Source organism: Fundulus heteroclitus, chromosome 14 (assembly GCF_011125445.2).
Source record: "Fundulus heteroclitus isolate FHET01 chromosome 14, MU-UCD_Fhet_4.1, whole genome shotgun sequence".
NCBI lineage: Eukaryota > Metazoa > Chordata > Actinopteri > Cyprinodontiformes > Fundulidae > Fundulus > Fundulus heteroclitus.
This window is the reverse complement of record NC_046374.1, coordinates 25,772,007-25,792,422: the sequence shown is the minus strand read 5'-3', so window position 1 is coordinate 25,792,422 and position 20,416 is coordinate 25,772,007. Positions and strand designations below refer to the sequence as shown.

At 43.7% G+C, this 20,416-nt stretch overlaps 1 protein-coding gene across 1 annotated transcript in view; it reads right to left on the bottom strand.

Annotated features, from left to right (window-relative positions):
• Positions 1-6,970: 6,970 nt before the first annotated feature.
• LOC105923925 (tenascin-X) overlaps positions 6,971-20,416 on the bottom strand; it is a 79,098-nt gene continuing 65,652 nt past the window's right edge. The window contains exons 19-26 of the mRNA XM_036146613.1: positions 19,873-20,130; positions 19,398-19,655; positions 17,144-17,401; positions 9,672-9,929; positions 8,068-8,325; positions 7,905-7,910; positions 7,641-7,720; positions 6,971-7,550 (exon numbers count right to left, since the gene is read on the bottom strand). Coding sequence (XP_036002506.1) covers positions 7,488-7,550; positions 7,641-7,720; positions 7,905-7,910; positions 8,068-8,325; positions 9,672-9,929; positions 17,144-17,401; positions 19,398-19,655; positions 19,873-20,130 — 1,439 coding nt within the window. The 3' untranslated portion in view covers positions 6,971-7,487. The remainder of the gene's footprint in view (positions 7,551-7,640; positions 7,721-7,904; positions 7,911-8,067; positions 8,326-9,671; positions 9,930-17,143; positions 17,402-19,397; positions 19,656-19,872; positions 20,131-20,416) is intronic.

Below are 20,416 nucleotides of genomic sequence, written 5' to 3'. Positions count from 1 at the left end.
TCTGCGTGATTTCTGTTGTAGAACAGAGTGACGTGTGGAGGATCAGGTGGAGTCAGGTAGGAACTTAGGCTTTGAATCCAAGGCTTCCACAGCTGGAACACCGAGAGAACACCAGCTTCAGCAGGTTCTGTTAAGAGTCCCCAGTAGATGTCAGCAAACTCTTCCCCCACGGGCCGAACCAGATATTGTCCATCCTGGAAAGTGTGACCACATGCTAGAGAAGAACCGTCTGGAAAGGTAACAGTCAAACCTTGAGGTCCACAAAGCACTGCGGCTCCCAGTTTAACCAACAAGTCTCTTCCCATCAAATTGACAGGTGTAGATGGAGACCATACGAATGAATGATGCAGTTTCTGGTTTCCAACTTTCACCGGAAGTGGTAAAGTCATCGGCAGACACTGTTCCTTCCCTGAGAAACCCATTAGTGACACAGTCTTAGTCGACAGCAAAGAGGCAGATGGCTGATTGATTATAGTGGAATATGTAGCTCCAGTGTCGACTAAAAAGTTCATGTGTTCTTCTCCAACCTTCGCTGGCAGCATGGGGTCTGCGGAACTCACGCTGCTGGAGTTATTCTCAGGGATGTGTCAAAATTGTCCATAAAAGTTTTCTCCGACCTGGGGGTACTGACCTTGTGGAGGCGGGGCCATATTAGGGTTCGGTGGCACAATCTCACCTCCTGGTGGGAATTGACAATCCCTTGCCCAGTGTCCAACTTGTCCACAGTTAAAGCAAATGTCGACAGGTGCCCTCCCAGGTCCGCCATATCCACCTCGAGCTCTCAGACCACGGTTCCAACCTGACCGTCCACGCCGTCCACCAAATCGCCCTCCGAATCCACGCGCAGAACCCGCAGATCTGTAATTACATGGAGGATAGAAAACAGGAGGGGGGATCCCTCCCACTTGCATTGGATTAAACTGAGGTGTCCCCATCGGGGATGGAGCCCCAGGTGATGCAACTGCCGAAACCATAACATGTTCAGTTTTTTCTTGTTTACGTTGATTCACCTGCCGTTTAGCATCTAATAATTGCAATTTGATTAATTGATCATGAATATCCTCTTTCTCTTGTTTTTTCTTCTTCTCTACATCCTGAGCAACATGCAAATGGTGTACAAGATGTTTTTCCCAGCGGGCATACTCACAACCAGGCATCTCAGGATTCTGTTTCATCAGCTGTGACACCAAAGGAGGCACACCTTTCAGGACAGCTTCCCTGAATAATTCACCCAAGTTAGAACTATCCCCTTTTGGATTTACACCTGTGTGTTTAATCCAACTCTCTTCAGCTTGAGTAATGAAATCCTTTGGATGCTGTAAGGGATCCCAGTCAAACTTGGGAACCGCTGCAGGAGTTGATAATGGGAAATGTTCTCTAATTGCGTTCCCCAAACGAGTGATAACTGAAGAGAATAAAGTTTCATCTCCAATATTGGATGTTCGAGCTTCATATTCAATGTCATCTGCAGTTGAAGCAGGAACACAACGGCCTAAAACAGCTCTAAAATCACCCAAAGCCAGTTTAGTTCCTTTAGTTAGATTATCAAGTTCGGCAAGCCACAATCTGCCACCAGCTGCAATACTAGGCAATTTGTCCACCAGGGCTTGTACATCTCCAAATGAATAAGGGACATAGTTTTCTGTGCCCACATTATTTTGTAATATAGGCATCTGCACTCTAGTGGGACCTTGAGAACGAGTTGTCATTGAATGCATGCTGTGAAAGCTATCCTTTAAATTTCTTCCCACACCACGAGTGCGTGGTGTTCTCTGTCTCCTGGCAAATTCTGCTTCTTCAGTAGAATGATATAACCCATTATTATCAACCATGTCTCCTTCAGCATGCGTTTCTCCCTGTAAGGAGAAATCCAACAGTGGCACATTTAACAAATCAGTGGCGTTGTCCTCCTGCCAAATCCCTTTTAGTGACATTTTTACATTAACCTCAGGCTCCAATGAACATGGGTTATTAAACTTGACATTAGTTGATACTGCTGGTAATCTAGTTCCTGTTTTATTAAGATCAACATGATTTAAACCTGTTGCTGGTTGTGTGTCTTCTGAAGATACAGAAGAACAGCCCCTAGAGGGCGGTCTTACTCCAGGTTCCTGGGCGTGCAACGCATGCTCCTCAGGGCCTGCTTTCGTCATCTGACAGGCTGTAGGCGGGGAAGAAGGCCTATTAACAGACTGAGACGAGTTCTCGCGAGCAGCTCGAGCGAGAAAAGGCTCACAAGACTTAAAAGGAGTGAGGGATATGGGTGGTGCATTAAATGACGTATGCGGGTGTTGAGCATTATCTGAACATATATCGCCCCTTGGAGTATATGCCGGGAGCGGTTCTATTACTAATTCTCCGCCTCTAACATCCAGAACTGGATACAATCCGGAAGAAGTAGTGTTTATATTGTATGGCGGAGGAGATTGTACTGTTTCTTCTTTTGTTTCAAACAAATGTTTAATACCCTGCCAAATTACCAACAGTTTTTCCCATGATTTAACTTCTCTATCTGCGTTTTCCTGATCACGCTTCCCAAAATGCAACAAACCAACAGATTTTTGTCTTTGAATACAATCATTAAGGTGTTTCTTACTTTTAGCATATTGTTTCACCAAATACTTGCCCAGGGGTTCGCTGTGTTCCAGCCGTTTCTCTTCTGCTGTAACGGCTCCAAGCACTTTCTGCCTCCACGCCGACTGGGTCTTTTTATCTAACTTTTCATGCGTTTCAACAAAAACCATCAGCGCCTCTACTTGTTCACCCAAGGACTTCCAAGGGGCCGAACCCCATGCATCGTCCTGAAACTCCTGATCAAAAGCTCCCGCCATGATCCGGGCTATACACAGCTTTCTGACTCAGTACTTTTCCACCGCAAAAAGAACACGTGCAAAGCTATTCACAGTCACACATACGCATGCGTAACCACCCGTTCTCACACACACACAAGAGACTTCGAAGCCGCGCACACACAGAGAGACAGACTCACACCAGAGCTTCTAATCATTCAAACCATGGATCCCATTTAAACCAAAATAAAATTGTTAAACCGACCAGGACAGACAACATTTAAGACAGACAGCCTTGCGCGCGCAGAGGGTCTTCTTTTAATACCCTTCCACTCGACGAAACCAACTATTCATTTAAATACCACCTCGGTCTAATCGTCGTGCAATCAGAATCCCCGTTCTGATGCTAGAGAACAATATAAATGTCCCCTTGGGGCCCCTTTTAATCTCTTATCTTATTTTACAGCTCACTTTAAAGGTCTTGCTGTCTTAGCCTCAACTTTTAGATGGTTTTGTATTCTTGGCAGTTCCTATCGCTACGTTTCTTTGGAGAGTCCCCTTTCTCCGAGGTAACGTTCCACCTCAGTGTTAAAACCCCAGACTCGTCAGTCATGGAGAGGGAGCGACCAACTTCCGAGACTATTTTTTATCTTTGTAATTTTATCTTTTTTATTGTCTTTTATTTTATTTTTCAACAGCCTCACAACTTAACGGCTTCTTAGCTTTTATCTCTTTTATCATTTCTATCTTATTTTACGGTTTTCCGACGTGGACATACAGATAACTCTCATTCTCTCATTTCTCGGTTTCAACATAAATTCTATTTAAACCTATTTGTACTGTTCAGCCTCTGATATTTTGAGAAGAGATTCCCTAAAACCAAAAGCATCACTCAATTTTGCCTACACAACTAAGGTTTGCCAATGGAGAGAAAATCTCCTTACCTGTTTTGGGTCGACCCGTGATGCTTATGGCAAGGTCCTCCTTCGTGTCCAATATTCAAACAGACTTTTTACTCACAGCCAAAATCCGGGTCACGGCACCAGTTTTCGAGACCGACACCTGTGAGGCCCGTTTAGCCAACGGCCCCTCACCCCTTCTCGTCTCACCCGGTCGGAGATTTGGCACAGAGAGAAAAAAGGCAGTGAATTCAGAGGCAAAAACAACAGTTAAACATATATTTATTACAATTTGGAATTCCAAAGTGGGAGACACTTACATGTTTATCACAGCATCGAATACCTTAAGTTCTCTGCCTGTGTCTGAAGCCTGTCTCAACACATACACGTTATCCCCCCCCCTTTTAACACAGACAGTCCAAGCGGGGCTGGACCTACATGAGACATTCAGTCTGCTGCACACATCTGTTTCTTAACCTTTGACTTTTGAATATAATCTATCTCCTAGCTTGGTTCCTGGGAGTTTGACTGCAACAACATACACCCTCATGCAAGCATTTTAACAGTGTTATCACTTACAAGACTGTCATATGGCCTTGGTGCTTCCTGCTCCTGGTATCTATCTGAAGTTTGCATGCACCCTTTGTTTTTCACACACATCCATTTCTTTAGGTTACTGGGTTAAAGTTAACATCTGTATTACTTTAAGCTACACTATTATATATATATATATATATGATTATATTTCCATAACACTGCCCACCCAAATAAATTCTGATATTGCTTTATTGATTCCAGCTAAATCTTTAGGGTTAATAAATAAAAACAGCATAGACACTGGGTAAATTATCTTTGGGAGAATTATGATCTTAATGAGGTTAGCTCTCCCCAAAAAAAGATATGGGGAGCTTCTTCCATCTCAGCAACTTTTCTTTAATATGAGTAATGATAGGATGGATGTTTATAGAGTACAGCTGGCTAGTTCTAGGTGTAATGTGTATTCCTAGATATTTTAGTCCTGCAGGAGCCCATCGAAATGGCTAGATGAAAGTTGTTTCTCCCTGGTCAATAGTATTTAAAGGCATTACTTCTGATTTTCTGTAATTTACCTTACAACTGTCAGGATGCAGCTTATTGGCTGCATGCTGAACCTCTCTCCCTCTCTCTCGTTACTGCGCAGCCTGATCGGTTTCACCTGGCAGGCTGCAATTAACCCACAACTGCTTCCACCTGTTTCCACCGCTTTATAAGACTCACCTCTTTCTGTTCCCGTCGCCGGTCCATAGCGTTCACTCCCGCTCAGTCCCTGCCAGTATTCTTGTCAGCTCCGTTTGTTACCGTCAGCCTGAAGACTCCTTTCACCTGGTCTTGTTACAGTTAGCCCAAAGACTTTCCGACAGTTTGTTTTCTCCAGAGCTCTGCTCAGACGTTCAGCCCTCCACTTCATGGCTCAGACGTTCAGCCCTCCACTGCACGGCTCAGACGTTCAGCCCTCCACTGCTCGGCTCTGACGTTCTGCTCTCCACTGCACGGCTCAGACGTTCTGCTCTCCAGTGCACGGCTCTGAGGTTCGGCTCTCCACTGCACGGCTCTGAGGTTCTGCTCTCCAGCGCTCGGCTCTGATGCTCTGCTCTCCAGCGCTCGGCTCTGATGCTCTGCTCTCCAGCACTCGGCTCAGATGTTCTGCTCTCCAGTGTTCGGCTCCAGAGTTCCTCCCGGTCAGTCTCTCCACACTCCTCCTGCCGGCCAGCTTCTACACCCTTCACCTCCGTCCGTTGAAAGACTCTGGTCTCATCATCCATCTTCCACACTATTCAATAAAACTCACTCATAAGAACTGACTCTGTGTGTGCGTGCTGTGTCCGGGTTCATCCCAGAAAAATATATCATAACAATACCCAGATATTTTACCAAATTTGTTGACACAATCAATAAGAGCCGGGATAGATTTCACTGGGTCTGTCAGAGTTGGCAGTATATCATCAGCGTATAATATTTTATACACTTTCTTTCCTATTAATATACCTTTAATATCATTGCTTTGTCTAATTGCAATTGCAAGTGGCTCTATAGCCAAGGAGAAAAGTAGCAGAGAGAGAGGGTTTCCCTGTGCCATCCCCCTGCTCAATCCGAAGGGTGCAGATAAGTGGCCATTTGTCAAGACCGATGCCGTGGGTTTTTTATAAAGAAGTTTTATCCAATTTATAAAATTTTCTCTGAGTCCAAATCTTCTCAACACTTCAAACATATATTCCAATTCGACACGGTCGAAGGCCTTTTCAGCATCCATTGAAACAATGATTCCTGGTATTTGTGTCTGGTTAAGGTGTTGAATAATATTGATGAGTCGTCTAGTATTATTTGATGATAGGCGCTCCTTTATAAAGCCAGCTTGGTCTATATTGATTATGTTGGGGACTATATTTTCCAATCTAGTGGCCAAGATCTTGGATAGAATTTTCATGTCTACACCAAGCAGGCTAATTGGTCGATATGACGAACATTGTTCTGGGTCTTTATCTTTTTTGGGGATTACAATAATATTTGCCACATACATGGTATCAGGTAGTTTTGATTTTTCTAGAGAAGTATTAAAGACTCGTTGTAATAATGAGCTAATTTTGCTTTTTAAGGTTTTAAAAGGATATCCATCAGCACCTGGACATTTACCAGATTGTAATGCAGAGATGGCCTTTTCAATTTCCAGAGTTGTTATAGGTCCTTCTAATATGTTTGCCTGTTCTGGTGTCAATTGTGGTATATTTAAATTATCCAGCAATTCATGTTCTAGTGCACCTTTTTTTTTACTTCGGAGCAATACAGTTTCCCATAAAATAGTTTGAAGCATTCATTATGAAATACATTTTTAACTTGACTTTCAGATGGATTTAGTTCTACAGAGCGTGTGGAACTCAGCGGAGCTACATCCAACTGCCGAAAGTCAGATTACATATTTTTTACACTGAACCATTATATGTCTAAAAGCGATAGATGGGGCACAATCCTTTCATCTGAGTAACATGTCAAGCTTGGCCAGAAGAGAAACAAAGAACAATGTTAAGGATTTATTTTTGTAAACTGTATCAAGCAGAGCAAGGCAAAGGTTAAGGATTAGTTTCAGGTCAGTAAGATCATCTAAGGTAGAGTGACCAGACGTCCCCGATTTACAGGGACAGACCCCGTTTTGGATGACCTATCCCCGGCAAAAGCTGTCCCCGATTTCAGTGTAAAAAAGTTTAGCGAAACAAGAGGCATTTATCCGGTCCTGCCGCTGTCCCGATGTAGTGGATGAGAAAACCAGGCTAAGTGGAGTAATGCTGGGAATGCATTCATTCCCCCAATCCGCCACCGCTGAAATATAGCTTGTGTGAAAACATCCCTAATATAACAGTTGACAATGTTCCCCTAATTTTTCATGTGTCTGAACATTCATTGGACTTCTGTAGGCAACATCACACGTGCTTACTGAGGCTACACCTGTTTACGCCTGTCCAAAAGTTACATGGCCAGTGATTTGTGTGTATCATTATACAGTCATTATACAGTTTCAAAATCAAACAAACGGTAGTACCCCGAATCTTTATTTAAAAGCAATAAAAAAAATCATAAAATATGTATTTACATGACTTATGAAAACATAAAATCTTAACTGAAGTCTTGATTAACAAACAAAGTTGAGAAAAACTGTGATTGACAGGCATCCAAACTTTCAAAATTAGTAAATGATCTGAATTAGCTTATTATATTTTAGTGAACAGAAACACAACAATGTTGCTGATGACTTGTCTACTCAATCATATCATGGTTTTGAAGAAACAACTTTCAGCGAAGCCTGTGGCGGCAGGTTATATTTTCTGAGGAGCTGGATGTGAGAACACACATATACATCAGTAAGGTCAATGAAGTAATAAATATCAAATTGAATCAAAAAAGAAAGGGATATTAGTCTCACCTCTACCAAAGCATCTTCCATCTCAAATTCTGACGTTGTGCTGGGACGCTCTACCCTCATGGTTATTGCCAAAACATAGTCTGTTGACAAAAAATACACATTCACAATAAAATAGTTTTTATTAACAACTAGTATTATAAAAACCTATTAAATTGCATAAAACATAATTCAATAATTACTTCTATAGAAGAAATTAAACTCTGCAACTGAAAGAATTTTTTTATTTCTAAAGCAACAAAAGACAAAAAAAAGTTATTTACTCACTTGGACCTGTTTGTTGGTCAGACAAGTTTCGTGTTATGAAAAGGTTAGTTTATGTTGACATGAAAAGAAAGAAAAATATTTGGGTGATCCAACATTAATAAATTAATTAGCAATAAACAGAATCAATTGTGAAATGACAACTGAAAGATGACGCTTATCTTACCAGTGGCAGCTGGGATTGTGACTCCACTGCTTCTGATGTTCTCAAACACAGAGAAGAGAGTGAATGTGTAGTTTGTACGAGCAGTAAGAGATGAGACTGTGTGAGTTACTGGTCCATCTCCTGTTGGTGCACTGATGTTTGTCTCTGTGCCATTAAACTGGAGAACAAAACTGGTGTTGCTGCTGACTTTATTCCACTTCAGAGTGATGCTGGTCTCATTTTGTGCTGATGGTCTGAAGCCTTTTGCATCTGAAGGAGCTGGGCAAAAAAACCCAATCTGAATTACAAGCAGATCACCACCATGCCAGCATTTCATGTAACACTAACCGTCAAGTTGCCACCACATCACTTTATAAACCATTTCATGTAGTTGATAATGCTGCATATGTAAATTCTCCAGAGAATTTCATGTAAAAAAATTACGTCAGCTTGTCGTTTTGTCAGGCCAAATGTCCCTCCTCAGTAAAAAGGTTGGGTGTGGTGTGTGCAGCTTCACCTAGGTGACTTCACTCTGATGGGCAACAACCATATTTGAAAAAACGGTCAAACACCACCTCCAGCTACACCTCTCTTCTCGGCGCAGCACTCCGTCACAAATCCATTATTATGGTGTTATGGCTAGTGGTTGTCAGCTGACCAAAGGCTTTAACCTCGTGGCAGGTTTCAACACAGTTCGACTGAAATACAAAGCCAAATAGGCCACGGCACGGTGGGGATTTTTAATTTAAAAGGCAGAAGGATGTTTACAGCTTCTGTACTGGACTCTCATACACAACAATGCGACAGGTAGATTTCTGGATGCCAGAGAGTCCTGTTCATTACTCACACAGACAATAAGTAGAACCCATTGTGAACACCCATTCAGGGGGCATGCACAGTATGATATCAATGTTACATTCATCACATTGGTGGAGAAGATCATACTATAATGTAGACGTGTCCAAGCTGACACATCTTCCCCTTATCAGTCATTCTGTCCAATCTATGTATGTCAGGCTCTGTGTCCAGAGTCCGTTGTCTATCTGTATTGTCAATGGTAACCAACCTTGCAGTCCAATGTTTATAATCTCATAATCCCTTACAGAATTATGTATTATTTTTCACTTTTTTGGATCTATTTGGATCTATAGTTAGACATATGTATATATATAATTTTTTTGACTTATATATGTATATATTTATATTACTTTGTGTGGAATGTTGTAAATATATATATAGAAATGTTTGTATATCTGGAGCGTGTAACAAAAGTAATTTCCCTCTGGGATTATTAAAGTATGTCTGATTCTGATTCTGATGTAGAAAGATAACCTACATAGAACATCAAACAGATTTTTGATCTGACTGGTCCTTTGGTTTTCCCTTTTGACATTCACACGGTTTGAGTGCAACACAGAGCATATAATACCTGCAAAAACCTCAGAAAATTTTAAATTGTTGTCATAGCCCCATTTAATGGTCATTATAACCAGTTGAGAAACCTTTAGATTATGGTGCTGTAAGGCCACTGGAATTAAGTTTAAAATTTGATCCACATATTGTAAGGAAAGGCAGGAAAAAAAGCATTGGAATGATTTATGACATGATGATTAGGAGGATCTTACCAGTGACTGTGACAATGCTGATTCCACTGCTTCTGACGTTCTCGTACGCAGAGAAGAGAGTGAATGTGTATTTAGTTCCAGCAGTGAGAGATGTGATGGTGTACCTTACCAGTCCATCTCCAACAGGCGCACTAATGGGTCTCTCTATACCATCAAATTGTAAAACAAAGCTGATGTTGTTGTTAACTTTATTCCACTGCAGAGTAATGCTGGTGTCATTTTGCGCTGACGGTTTGAAGCCTTCCGCAGTTTGAGGAGCTGAAAAAGAAACGAAGTAGATAAGAGGTGACTTGAGAAGTTTATAATGAAGCATCTTAAAAAGCTTTTTAACTTTTTAAGAAAGAGTTGGAAATTGGAAATCGTAATAGCTTTAGCCATAAACTTCCTGCACCGTAAGAAGCACAGGGAAAGGAGTCATCTGTCCAATTCTGCTGAACTGATGAAAAAAGTTGAAAAAAAAAACCCTTCTCCAACAGGTTTTTGAGTCATGTTAGGCTACGGGAGCCCCATAAAACATCTACTTTAATACACACCATTTTAGGATTTTATTAAAGCACATTTTCCTTTAATTGATAAGGATATTTATTTAACCTGTGAGGATAAAGTAAAAGGGACCAATAAAATGCACCCATATTGACTCAAGGGCAACGACAGGACAATGTAAACACCAGCATTGAACTTTCTGTGTATTCCATTATTAGTCCCTCATTCCTGTTGAAGAATGTTTGCTGAGAAAACCTTAACCATAGCTGTTCTGTTAAGTGTGTGTACTAAAAGAAGTGTTGTCTGAATATTGTCCTGACAACAACACCACAGTAAAATCCCACCCTGATATACTGTTAAGACTAAAATGATGTTCTCATCTGGCAAAAAAAAAAAAAAAAAAAAAAAAATTCAATAAACCAAGACGTCTGTTTCTGATATAAGATGAGACAGGCATCTCTCAAAGATAATTAAACAATGTAAAATAGGTTTTCGTTAAAGAAAACAACAACCAAAAACAACATATAGCTAAAACTTTCAGGGTGTGAATAACTTTCATAACAGCATGCCTCTTGATTATTTATCTTTTTCTATTTATTTTTAGCTATTTATGTTATATTACAATTACCAGTACTTATAATTTGTTAGAATTACTCATCGATCTGGCTGTATTATCTGAGTCACTTGGTTTTGATTCATAAATGAGTAATTCTAAAACTTGATTAGGGGATCCTAATCATGTCTTTGCTGGAAAAAACTCCCCCCAGTGTCTAGAAACAATGTCTGTGACCTGATCCTGTTGAGCTCAAAAGCTAATTGTTTGTCAAATAAGGTACTACTAAAGGCTCATTTTACACAATATTTTGCATGAAATGAATGGATATTATTATGAGATTATTACTGTCAGGGTTCTCTGTGTTGGCTGCTCTAACTCTACTCCTCAGGTGTGTCTAGTTGGCTGAGGAGGCGTGGTCCACACCTGCAGCTCGTTGCAGGCGGCTTCCTCTGGCTTCTTAAGCAGAGCACTGGCAGATGGAAGACGCCGGAGCCTTAACCAGTCGTGGTACGACGTGGCCTCTGTCCCAACTCTCGGAAACCAGCTTGTGAGTTTTTTTGTTACTCTTCTTTTTTGAGTAATTTTTTGTACCTCTCTGTTGCTCCAGATTTTGGTGCTTGGATGCACTCACCTGTCTTGACGTCCCGTCCGAAGAAACAGACCAGCAGACCTGTCTGCTCAGATTTTGCTCTGGCGCTCCCCTCATACTTCCTGGAAGTTACCCAGCGAGGCCTGAGATCCCCTTTCCCGGGTTCTGTTGGTTCTGTGCTCACTCTGGTCAATCCATCTGTCAACCGCTGCCGATGAGGTCGCCTCGGATTCCTCGCCAGCTACATCTGCCGCCCTCAGCCACTAGCCACCTATCTCCATCTGAGTAGTCACATAGAGTTCTCCTGACGCTACTTCTTCCCGGTTAGGTCCGCCCAGCCTAATGGTAAGCAGCGTAACTCCTAGCAAGTTTCCTGGCTCTTATTTCAGAAGAACTCACTTGCTCTTTCTTACAGACTCTCCAGCCGTGACGTTCTGACCCAGCCGAGTCACCTGTAGTTCCGTCCATAGACCTGCCTGTTTTCCTTTAATAAAAATCTTAAAACTGTGCATTGCCTCCCGTTCGTATCTGCATGTGGGCTCGTCATCTGAAAACCATGACAGAAGAAGGCTCCGGCCACCAGAGTCCAGCGGATACGTTCGGGCGGCAGATAGCCGCACAGCAGGAACAAATGCAGTCGCTAGGTTTTGCTGTCAATTCTACTCAGGAACAGCTTCAGAGATTAGCCGCTCAGGTTAGCCTACTTGTGGACACAGTCACTTCCGCGAAGACGTCACCTGTCACTCAGGATCACGTTACCCCGCCTTCCGACGCTCCGAGCATGGAGAATCAGGTTTGGACTCCACCACTTGAGGGCGCGTCACCTTGTCCGGAGAAATTCTCCGGTGACGGTGGAAGTTGCGGTGGTTTTCTTTTCCAGTGCAAACTGGTGTTTAACCGTTCTCCCCAGACTTTCGCCTCTGATGAGGTAAGGATATCTTATGTTTTACGTCTACTAACGGGTAGGGCTCTTAGGTGGGCCGAGGCTCGATTCCCTGATTGTCAGTCGTTTGGGATTACTTTTCAGGACTTCATTGCTGAATTTAAGACAATTTTTTCACCTGAGTTGGATTCGGCACAACAGTCTCGTCATCTCCTCACTTTGAAACAGCGCGGTCGACGCGTATCTGATTTTTCCGTGGAGTTTCGTACGTTTGCTGCTGCTGCGGGTTGGCAGCCGAGACCGTTAAAGGCAGCTTTCTTTCAGGCTCTAGACGAGTCGTTAAAGGATGAGTTAGCTCGGGTTGAGGAACCTGAGGATTTTGAGGAGTTTGTAGCACTTGCTATCCGTTTGGATTCCCGATTACGCAGCCGAACCCGTTTTAGATCCAACCTTGCCTTGCAATCATCCACCTCCACCTCTTCTACATTTACCAAGAAGGAACCCCGTTCTTTTACACCTCCTCCTGAACCCATGCAGTTGGGGCAGGTTGGTCTTTCCAATAAGGAACGTCAGCAGCGTGTCTCGGAAAACTTATGTCTTTATTGTGGAGGTGAGGGTCATTACCTCAGAGATTGTCCTGTTCGGCCAAAAGACCGAGTCCGCCGCTCTTAACGGGGGGATCGGTGGACAGGTTGGGATCTATTCTCCGGGAGGCTGTTAAGGCGTCATTTGGTTCTCGTTGTTGTTTACCAGTTACTTTAATATTCGACCAGGAAAGTTTTGATGTTTCAGCTCTAGTAGATTCAGGCTCTGATTTTAATCTCATAGATCAGGCGGTTGTGGACCAGCTTCGAGTACCTGTCGATCTTTTACCCGAGCCACTCCAGGTCTCGTCATTAGATGGGCAGAGATTGACTCTTATTACCCATCGCACCCGACCATTGGTAGTGATAGTTTCCGGTAACCATCGGGAACAGCTTTCCTTCTTTGTCTTCCCGGTAAAGCGTTCACCTGTGGTTTTTGGAATAGCCTGGTTAAGGGTCCACAATCCGCAGTTTAATTGGGCTGAGTCCCGACTGGAGTCATGGTCACCTACTTGTCATTCCCGCTGCTTGCAGTCCGCTCGGCCCGTAGCCGTCTCCTCTACTTCCTTGACAGATTCCGGAGACATGATTGACCTCTCTCGCGTTCCAGAGGATTACCACGACTTACAGCAGGTATTTAGTAAAACTCAGGCTTGTTCTTTGCCCCCACATCGCCCATACGACTGTGCGATTGACTTGTTACCTGGGGCCCCTCTACCGGTGAGTCGGCTCTATAACATCTCCAGGTCAGAACGTCAATCGCTTGAGAAATACATCAGTGAGTCTTTGGCTACGGGGTTAATTCGTCCTTCTTCCTCCCCATTAGGGGCTGGTTTCTTTTTTGTGGGCAAGAAGGACGGGACCTTTCGACCCTGTATAGATTATCGAGGGCTTAACCAGATAACCGTCAAGAATAAGTACCCGCTTCCTCTATTATCATCAGCCCTCGAGCCAGTCCAGAATGCCAAGATTTTTACTAAGCTTGATCTGCGCAACGCTTATCATTTGGTTCGGGTGAGACAGGGGGATGAGTGGAAGACGGCTTTTAAGACTCCGTTAGGTCACTTTGAGTACCTAGTCATGCCCTTCGGCTTGTGTAATGCCCCGGCAGTTTTTCAGGCATTGGTTAACGACGTCCTGCAGGATTTTTTGAATGTTTTTGTTTTTGTCTATTTAGATGACATCCTGATTTACTCTCGTGACCTAGAACAACACAAGCAACATGTGCGACTTGTTCTCCAGCGATTACTAAAAAATCGCCTGTTTGTAAAAGCCGAGAAGTGTGAGTTCCACCAGACTTCAGTTTCGTTCCTCGGTCTTGTTTTGGAAGGCGGTCAAGTGAGGTCAGACCCAGAAAAAATAAAAGCAGTAACGGAGTGGCCAGTTCCTGAGTCACGTAAACAGCTTCAACGTTTCCTTGGGTTCGCTAATTTCTATAGGCGTTTTATCAGGAACTACAGCCAGATAGCTTCCCTGTTACATGCTCTTACCTCCACCAAGGTCCCTTTTAGCTGGAGTCCTGAAGCCGATGAGGCATTTAATCGACTTAAGTCCCGTTTTTCCCAGGCTCCCATACTCGTTCACCCTGATCCTGCGAAACAATTCACCCTTGAAATAGACGCTTCAAACACAGGTGTGGGAGCGGTCCTATCCCAACAGTCTGAGATAGATAAAAGGTTACACCCTTGTGCATTCTTCTCCCGTCGCTTGTCCCCTGCCGAGCAGAACTATGATGTAGGCGATCGTGAACTGTTAGCCATTAAGTTAGCCTTGGAGGAGTGGCGGCACTGGCTAGAAGGATCCGAGCAGCCCATCATAATATGGACAGATCACAAGAACCTCTCCTATCTGCAGACAGCCCGTAGACTCAACTCAAGGCAAGCCCGTTGGTCATTATTTTTTTCTCGTTTCAACCTCACCATAACCTACAGACCAGGCTCCAGAAACATTAAACCAGATGCTCTGTCTCGTCAATTTGCCCCATTTGAACAAGAGAAGGAGCCGGAACTTATTCTTCCCCCCACATGCACTGTTGGAGGTCTGCATTGGGATCTGGAGGACAGGATTAACCAGGCCCAACTATTAGATCCAGATCCTGGTACGGGTCCACCGGGACTAAAGTATGTTCCCCAATCTGTTCGTCCGGAGGTTTTACGCTGGTGTCACGATGCTAAGTTTTCCGCCCATCCGGGCATTTATAGAACCCAGTCTCAGGTGTCCCGGCGATTCTGGTGGCCATCGTGGACCAAGGACGTCAGAGACTATGTTTTAGCTTGTCCTGTCTGCGCCCAGAATAAGTCTTCTAACCAGCCACCTTCTGGGTTGTTGAATCCTCTTCCTATCCCCAAACGTCCATGGTCCCACATTGCCATTGATTTCGTTACTGGACTCCCTGTTTCCCAAGGCATGTCAACGATTTTGACTGTTGTTGACCGTTTTTCGAAGTCTTGTCATCTCATTCCCATCCGTAAGCTACCTAACGCCCTCCAGACTGCCCAACTCCTCATTAAACATGTTTTCAAGCTCCATGGTATCCCTGTTGACATTCTCTCTGACCGGGGTCCCCAGTTTATTTCTCAGGTCTGGCGGCACTTTTGCTCCGCTCTGGGTGCCCGTTACACGCTCACCTCCGGATACCATCCTCAAACCAACGGCCAAACAGAACGAATGAATCAACAATTAGAGACCACTCTCCGTTGCCTCACGTCACCTTCACCTACCGACTGGAACAAGTTTTTGCCTTGGGTAGAGTATGCCCTGAACTCTCACATCACCTCAGCCACGGGACGTTCACCTTTTGAAGTTGCCTTAGGATATCAACCTCCACTCCTACCCACAGACGAACTCAGGATTCCCTTCACCTCCGTCAACGACTATATTGCTCGCTGCCAGAAGATATGGAAAGAGACGGTTACAGCACTCACTCGCACCGCAGAGCGGAGTAAGAGGTTTGCTGACCAGCACCGCAGACCAGCTCCCCATTATCGCCCCGGTCAGAGGGTTTGGTTATCATCCAGAGATGTATTGACTAACCCATCCGCCAAGAAGCTTGCTCCCCGGTTTACTGGTCCCTATGAAATAGAGACAGTTATCAACCCGACCACCGTCCGCTTACGTCTTCCCCCTCACTCTCGTGTTCATCCCACTTTTCATGTATCCCAGATTAAGCCCGTTTTGGACAATGATTCATACCCTCCTTCCGGACCCCCTCCACCCTCCCAGGACAGTCAGAATCCTCGTGTCATCAGGGTTGTGGATGCCCGTCGACGAGGTAGGGGTCACCAATACCTCGTCGATTGGGAGGGTCGCAGCTCTGGGGATCGCTCATGGGTGTCTGCAGCTACCATCGCCAATCAGGATTTGATTCGGGATTTCTGGTCTACTCAGCCCAGCACTTCTTCGTCTGGGCCGCCAGGAGGCGGCCGTTGAGGGGGGGGGTAGTGTCAGGGTTCTCTGTGTTGGCTGCTCTAACTCTACTCCTCAGGTGTGTCTAGTTGGCTGAGGAGGCGTGGTCCACACCTGCAGCTCGTTGCAGGCGGCTTCCTCTGGCTTCTTAAGCAGAGCACTGGCAGATGGAAGACGCCGGAGCCTTAACCAGTCGTGGTACGACGTGGCCTCTGTCCCAACTCTCGGAAACCAGCTTGTGAGTTTTTTTGTTACTCTTCTTTTTTGAGTAATTTTTTGTACCTCTCTGTTGCTCCAGATTTTGGTGCTTGGATGCACTCACCTGTCTTGACGTCCCGTCCGAAGAAACAGACCAGCAGACCTGTCTGCTCAGATTTTGCTCTGGCGCTCCCCTCATACTTCCTGGAAGTTACCCAGCGAGGCCTGAGATCCCCTTTCCCGGGTTCTGTTGGTTCTGTGCTCACTCTGGTCAATCCATCTGTCAACCGCTGCCGATGAGGTCGCCTCGGATTCCTCGCCAGCTACATCTGCCGCCCTCAGCCACTAGCCACCTATCTCCATCTGAGTAGTCACATAGAGTTCTCCTGACGCTACTTCTTCCCGGTTAGGTCCGCCCAGCCTAATGGTAAGCAGCGTAACTCCTAGCAAGTTTCCTGGCTCTTATTTCAGAAGAACTCACTTGCTCTTTCTTACAGACTCTCCAGCCGTGACGTTCTGACCCAGCCGAGTCACCTGTAGTTCCGTCCATAGACCTGCCTGTTTTCCTTTAATAAAAATCTTAAAACTGTGCATTGCCTCCCGTTCGTATCTGCATGTGGGCTCGTCATCTGAAAACCATGACAATTACATAAAATTTTCTAGCTACATTTAAAATGGCAGTTGTTACACATGCATCACCTGAAATGGGAAGATTACAACACTATACAGAAATTCTTTGTTAAAACCACACAAGTATTCTGTGAGCCATCTTACCAGTGACAGCTATAAGTTGTTCTCCACTGCTTCTAATATTTTCAAAGACAGAGAAGAGTCTGAATGTGTAAATGGCTCCAGCAGTGAGAGATGAGACTGTGTGAGTTACTGTTCCATCTCCATCTGGTGCACTGAAAAATGTCTCTGTGCCATTAAACTGGAGAATGAAGCTGACGTTGTTGTTCACTTTATTCCACCTCAGAGTGATACTGGTCTCATCTTGTTCTATTGCTCTGAAATCTTTGGCATTTTGAGGCGCTGAGAAAATAGAAAAGAAAATTGTTTCAATGGCATTTCTTTACAATAATTTGCTTCCTGAAATAATAATTTTACTTTCAAGATAAACAATTATTTTTACTGTCCTACCATCTGAAACCCACACGTGGGTAGGAAGTAGGCTACATTTACTGAAGTGAACTTTTCAAAATAACATACTTGTAGGAGTAGATTTACTGCACCTTTTTTTTACTTCTACTTGAATAATGCTTTTAAAAAATAATGCTTGTCTTATGCTTTTATAATATTGAAGTCACTGACTAAGCATCTGATCAAATGACAATAGAATACTTACAGGGGTTGGACAATGAAACTGAAACACCTGGTTTTAGACTACAATAATTTATTAGTATGGTGTAGGGCACAGGTGTCAAAGTCCAGTCCTCAAGGGCTGGTGTCCTGCAACTTTTAGATGTGTCCCTAGGCCGACACGCCTGAGTCAAATAATCAGGTAATTAGCAGGACTCTGAAGAACCTGACTGCATACTGAGGAGCTAATTGTGCCATTTGATTCAGGTATGTGGGACCAGGGGAACCTCTAAAAGTTTCAGGACACCGGCCCTTGAGGACTGGAGGTTGATACCCCTGGTGTAGGGCCTCCTTTTGCGGCCAATACAGCGTCAATTCGTCTTGGGAATGACATATACAAGTCCTTCACAGTGGTCAGAGGGATTTTAAGCCATTCTTCTTGCAGGATAGGGGCCAGGTCACGACGTGATGCTGGTGGAGGATAATGTTTCCAGACTCGCTCCTCCAAAGTGGCTCAATAATATTTAGTTCTGGTGACTGTGCAGGCCATGGGAGATGTTCAACTTCACTTTCATGTTTATCAAACCAATCTTTCACCAGTCTTGCTGTGTGTATTGGTGCATTGTCATCCTGATACACGGCACCTCCTTCAGGATACAATGTTTGAACCAATGGATGCACATGGTCCTCCAGAATGGTTCGGTAGTCCTTGGCAGTGATGCGCCCATCTAGCACAAGTATGGGGCCAAGGGAATGCCATGATATGGCAGCCCAAACCATCACTGATCCACCCCATGCTTCACTCTGGGCATGCAACAGTCTGGGTGCTATGCTTCTTTGGGGCTTCTCCACACCGTAACTCTCCCGGATGTGGTGAAAACAGTAAAGGTAGACTCATCAGAGGACAATACATGTTTCAAATTGTCCACAGCCCAAGATTTGCGCTCCTTGCACCATTGAAACCGAAGTTTGGCACTGGTACGAGTGACCAAAGGTTTGGCTATAGCAGCCTGGCCGTGGATATTGACCCTGTAGAGCTCCCGACGGACAGTTTTGGTGGAAACAGGAGAGTTGAGGTGCACATTTAATTCTGCCGTCATTTGGGCAGCCGTGGTTTTATGTTTTTTGAATACAATCCGGGTTAGCACCCGAACATCCCTTTCAGACAGCTTCCTCTTGCATCCACAGTTAATCCTGTTGGATGTGGTTCGTCCTTAATGGTGGTATGCTGACATTACCCTGGATACCGTGGCTCTTGATACATCACAAAGACTTGCTGTCTTGGTCACAGATGCGCCAGCAAGACGGGCACCAACAATTTGTCCTCTGTTGAACTCTGGTATGTCACCAATAATGTTGTGTGTATTGCAATATTTCGAGCAAAGCTGTGCTCTTACCCTGCTAATTGGACCTTCACACTCTCAATTTAGCCATGAAACCTCCCACACTAAAATGAGAGGTGTTTCAGTTTCATTGTCCAACCCCTGTATGCACACACTGTAAGTCTGATGAAAGTGCTTTTTCAGTCTTTAGCAATAAATTTCCCCCTTTCTATCCAAACATAAACGTTCTTAACTTATTCAAAGTCTTAAAGAATGAAACAACTCTTTGCTATCAATATGAATAGCCGTGGCTCACAAGGTTTTAACAATAGCAGGAAGTAATTGGGTCATAATCCATAACGTATAAAAAAACATTTGTTTAAATGTTAAGTCAAGACATATGTTACCTGTAGCAACAGTGATGTTAACAGTGCTGCTTCTGACATTCATAAACACATGGTAGAGTATGAATGTGTATTTAGTTCCAGCAGTGAGAGATGAGACCGTATGGTTCACTGGTCCATCTCCATCTGGGGCACTGATATGTGTCTCTGTGCCATTAAACTGGAGAACAAAGCTGATGCTGTTGTTGACTTTATTCCACTGCAGAGTGATGCTGGTCTCATTTTGTTCTGATGCTCTGAAGCCTTCTGCATTTTCAGGAGCTAAGAAAAACAATGAGATTTGAAAAGTTTTGACTTACTTTGTCTAACTAAAGAAATTCGATTGGTCTTTAGACTGTTGAGATTAATGCATCTATGCATCTAACAATTTCTAAATGGTAAAACACTAAGATCTTACATCAACGCTCTCCAAAAACATCACTAGCTGAAAATGTTTAAACTAATTGTTTTTGCAACATCAACAAAATTGAAAACTTACCAGTCACAGCAGCAATGCTGACTCCACTGCTTCTGACATTCTCAAACACAGAGAAGAGGGTAAATAGGTATCTAGTTCCAGCAGTGAGATTTGGGACTGTCAGAGAGTGTGGTCCACTTCCAGCTGGTGGACCTGCATTTAACTGCATTTCATTATATTGAAGGATGAAACTGACATTGTCATTGACTTGATCCCACTGTAGAGTGATGCTGGTCTCATCCTGTCTCAATGATATGAAGCCTCCAGCATTTTCAGGGGCTGAAAGAAAACAATGTGAGCTAAGTTATGGGTCTAATTCACTGAATCTGAGTGGTGAAATGGTTTTGTGAAAGAGATCAGCACTTGAATTTTAAAGGCTATTTGCAATTCAATTACAAATATATTTATTCAGTTGTTACGGATTAGCCGTCTCACATTGTTTTTTATGAGAGTCTACTAAAAATGTAAACATCCATCTCCCTTTGAAAACAAATATGTTAAAAATATAGTTTTTATTTCAAGAGTCTTTTTTATTACTACAGAAGTCTAAAATTGAGGATACCAC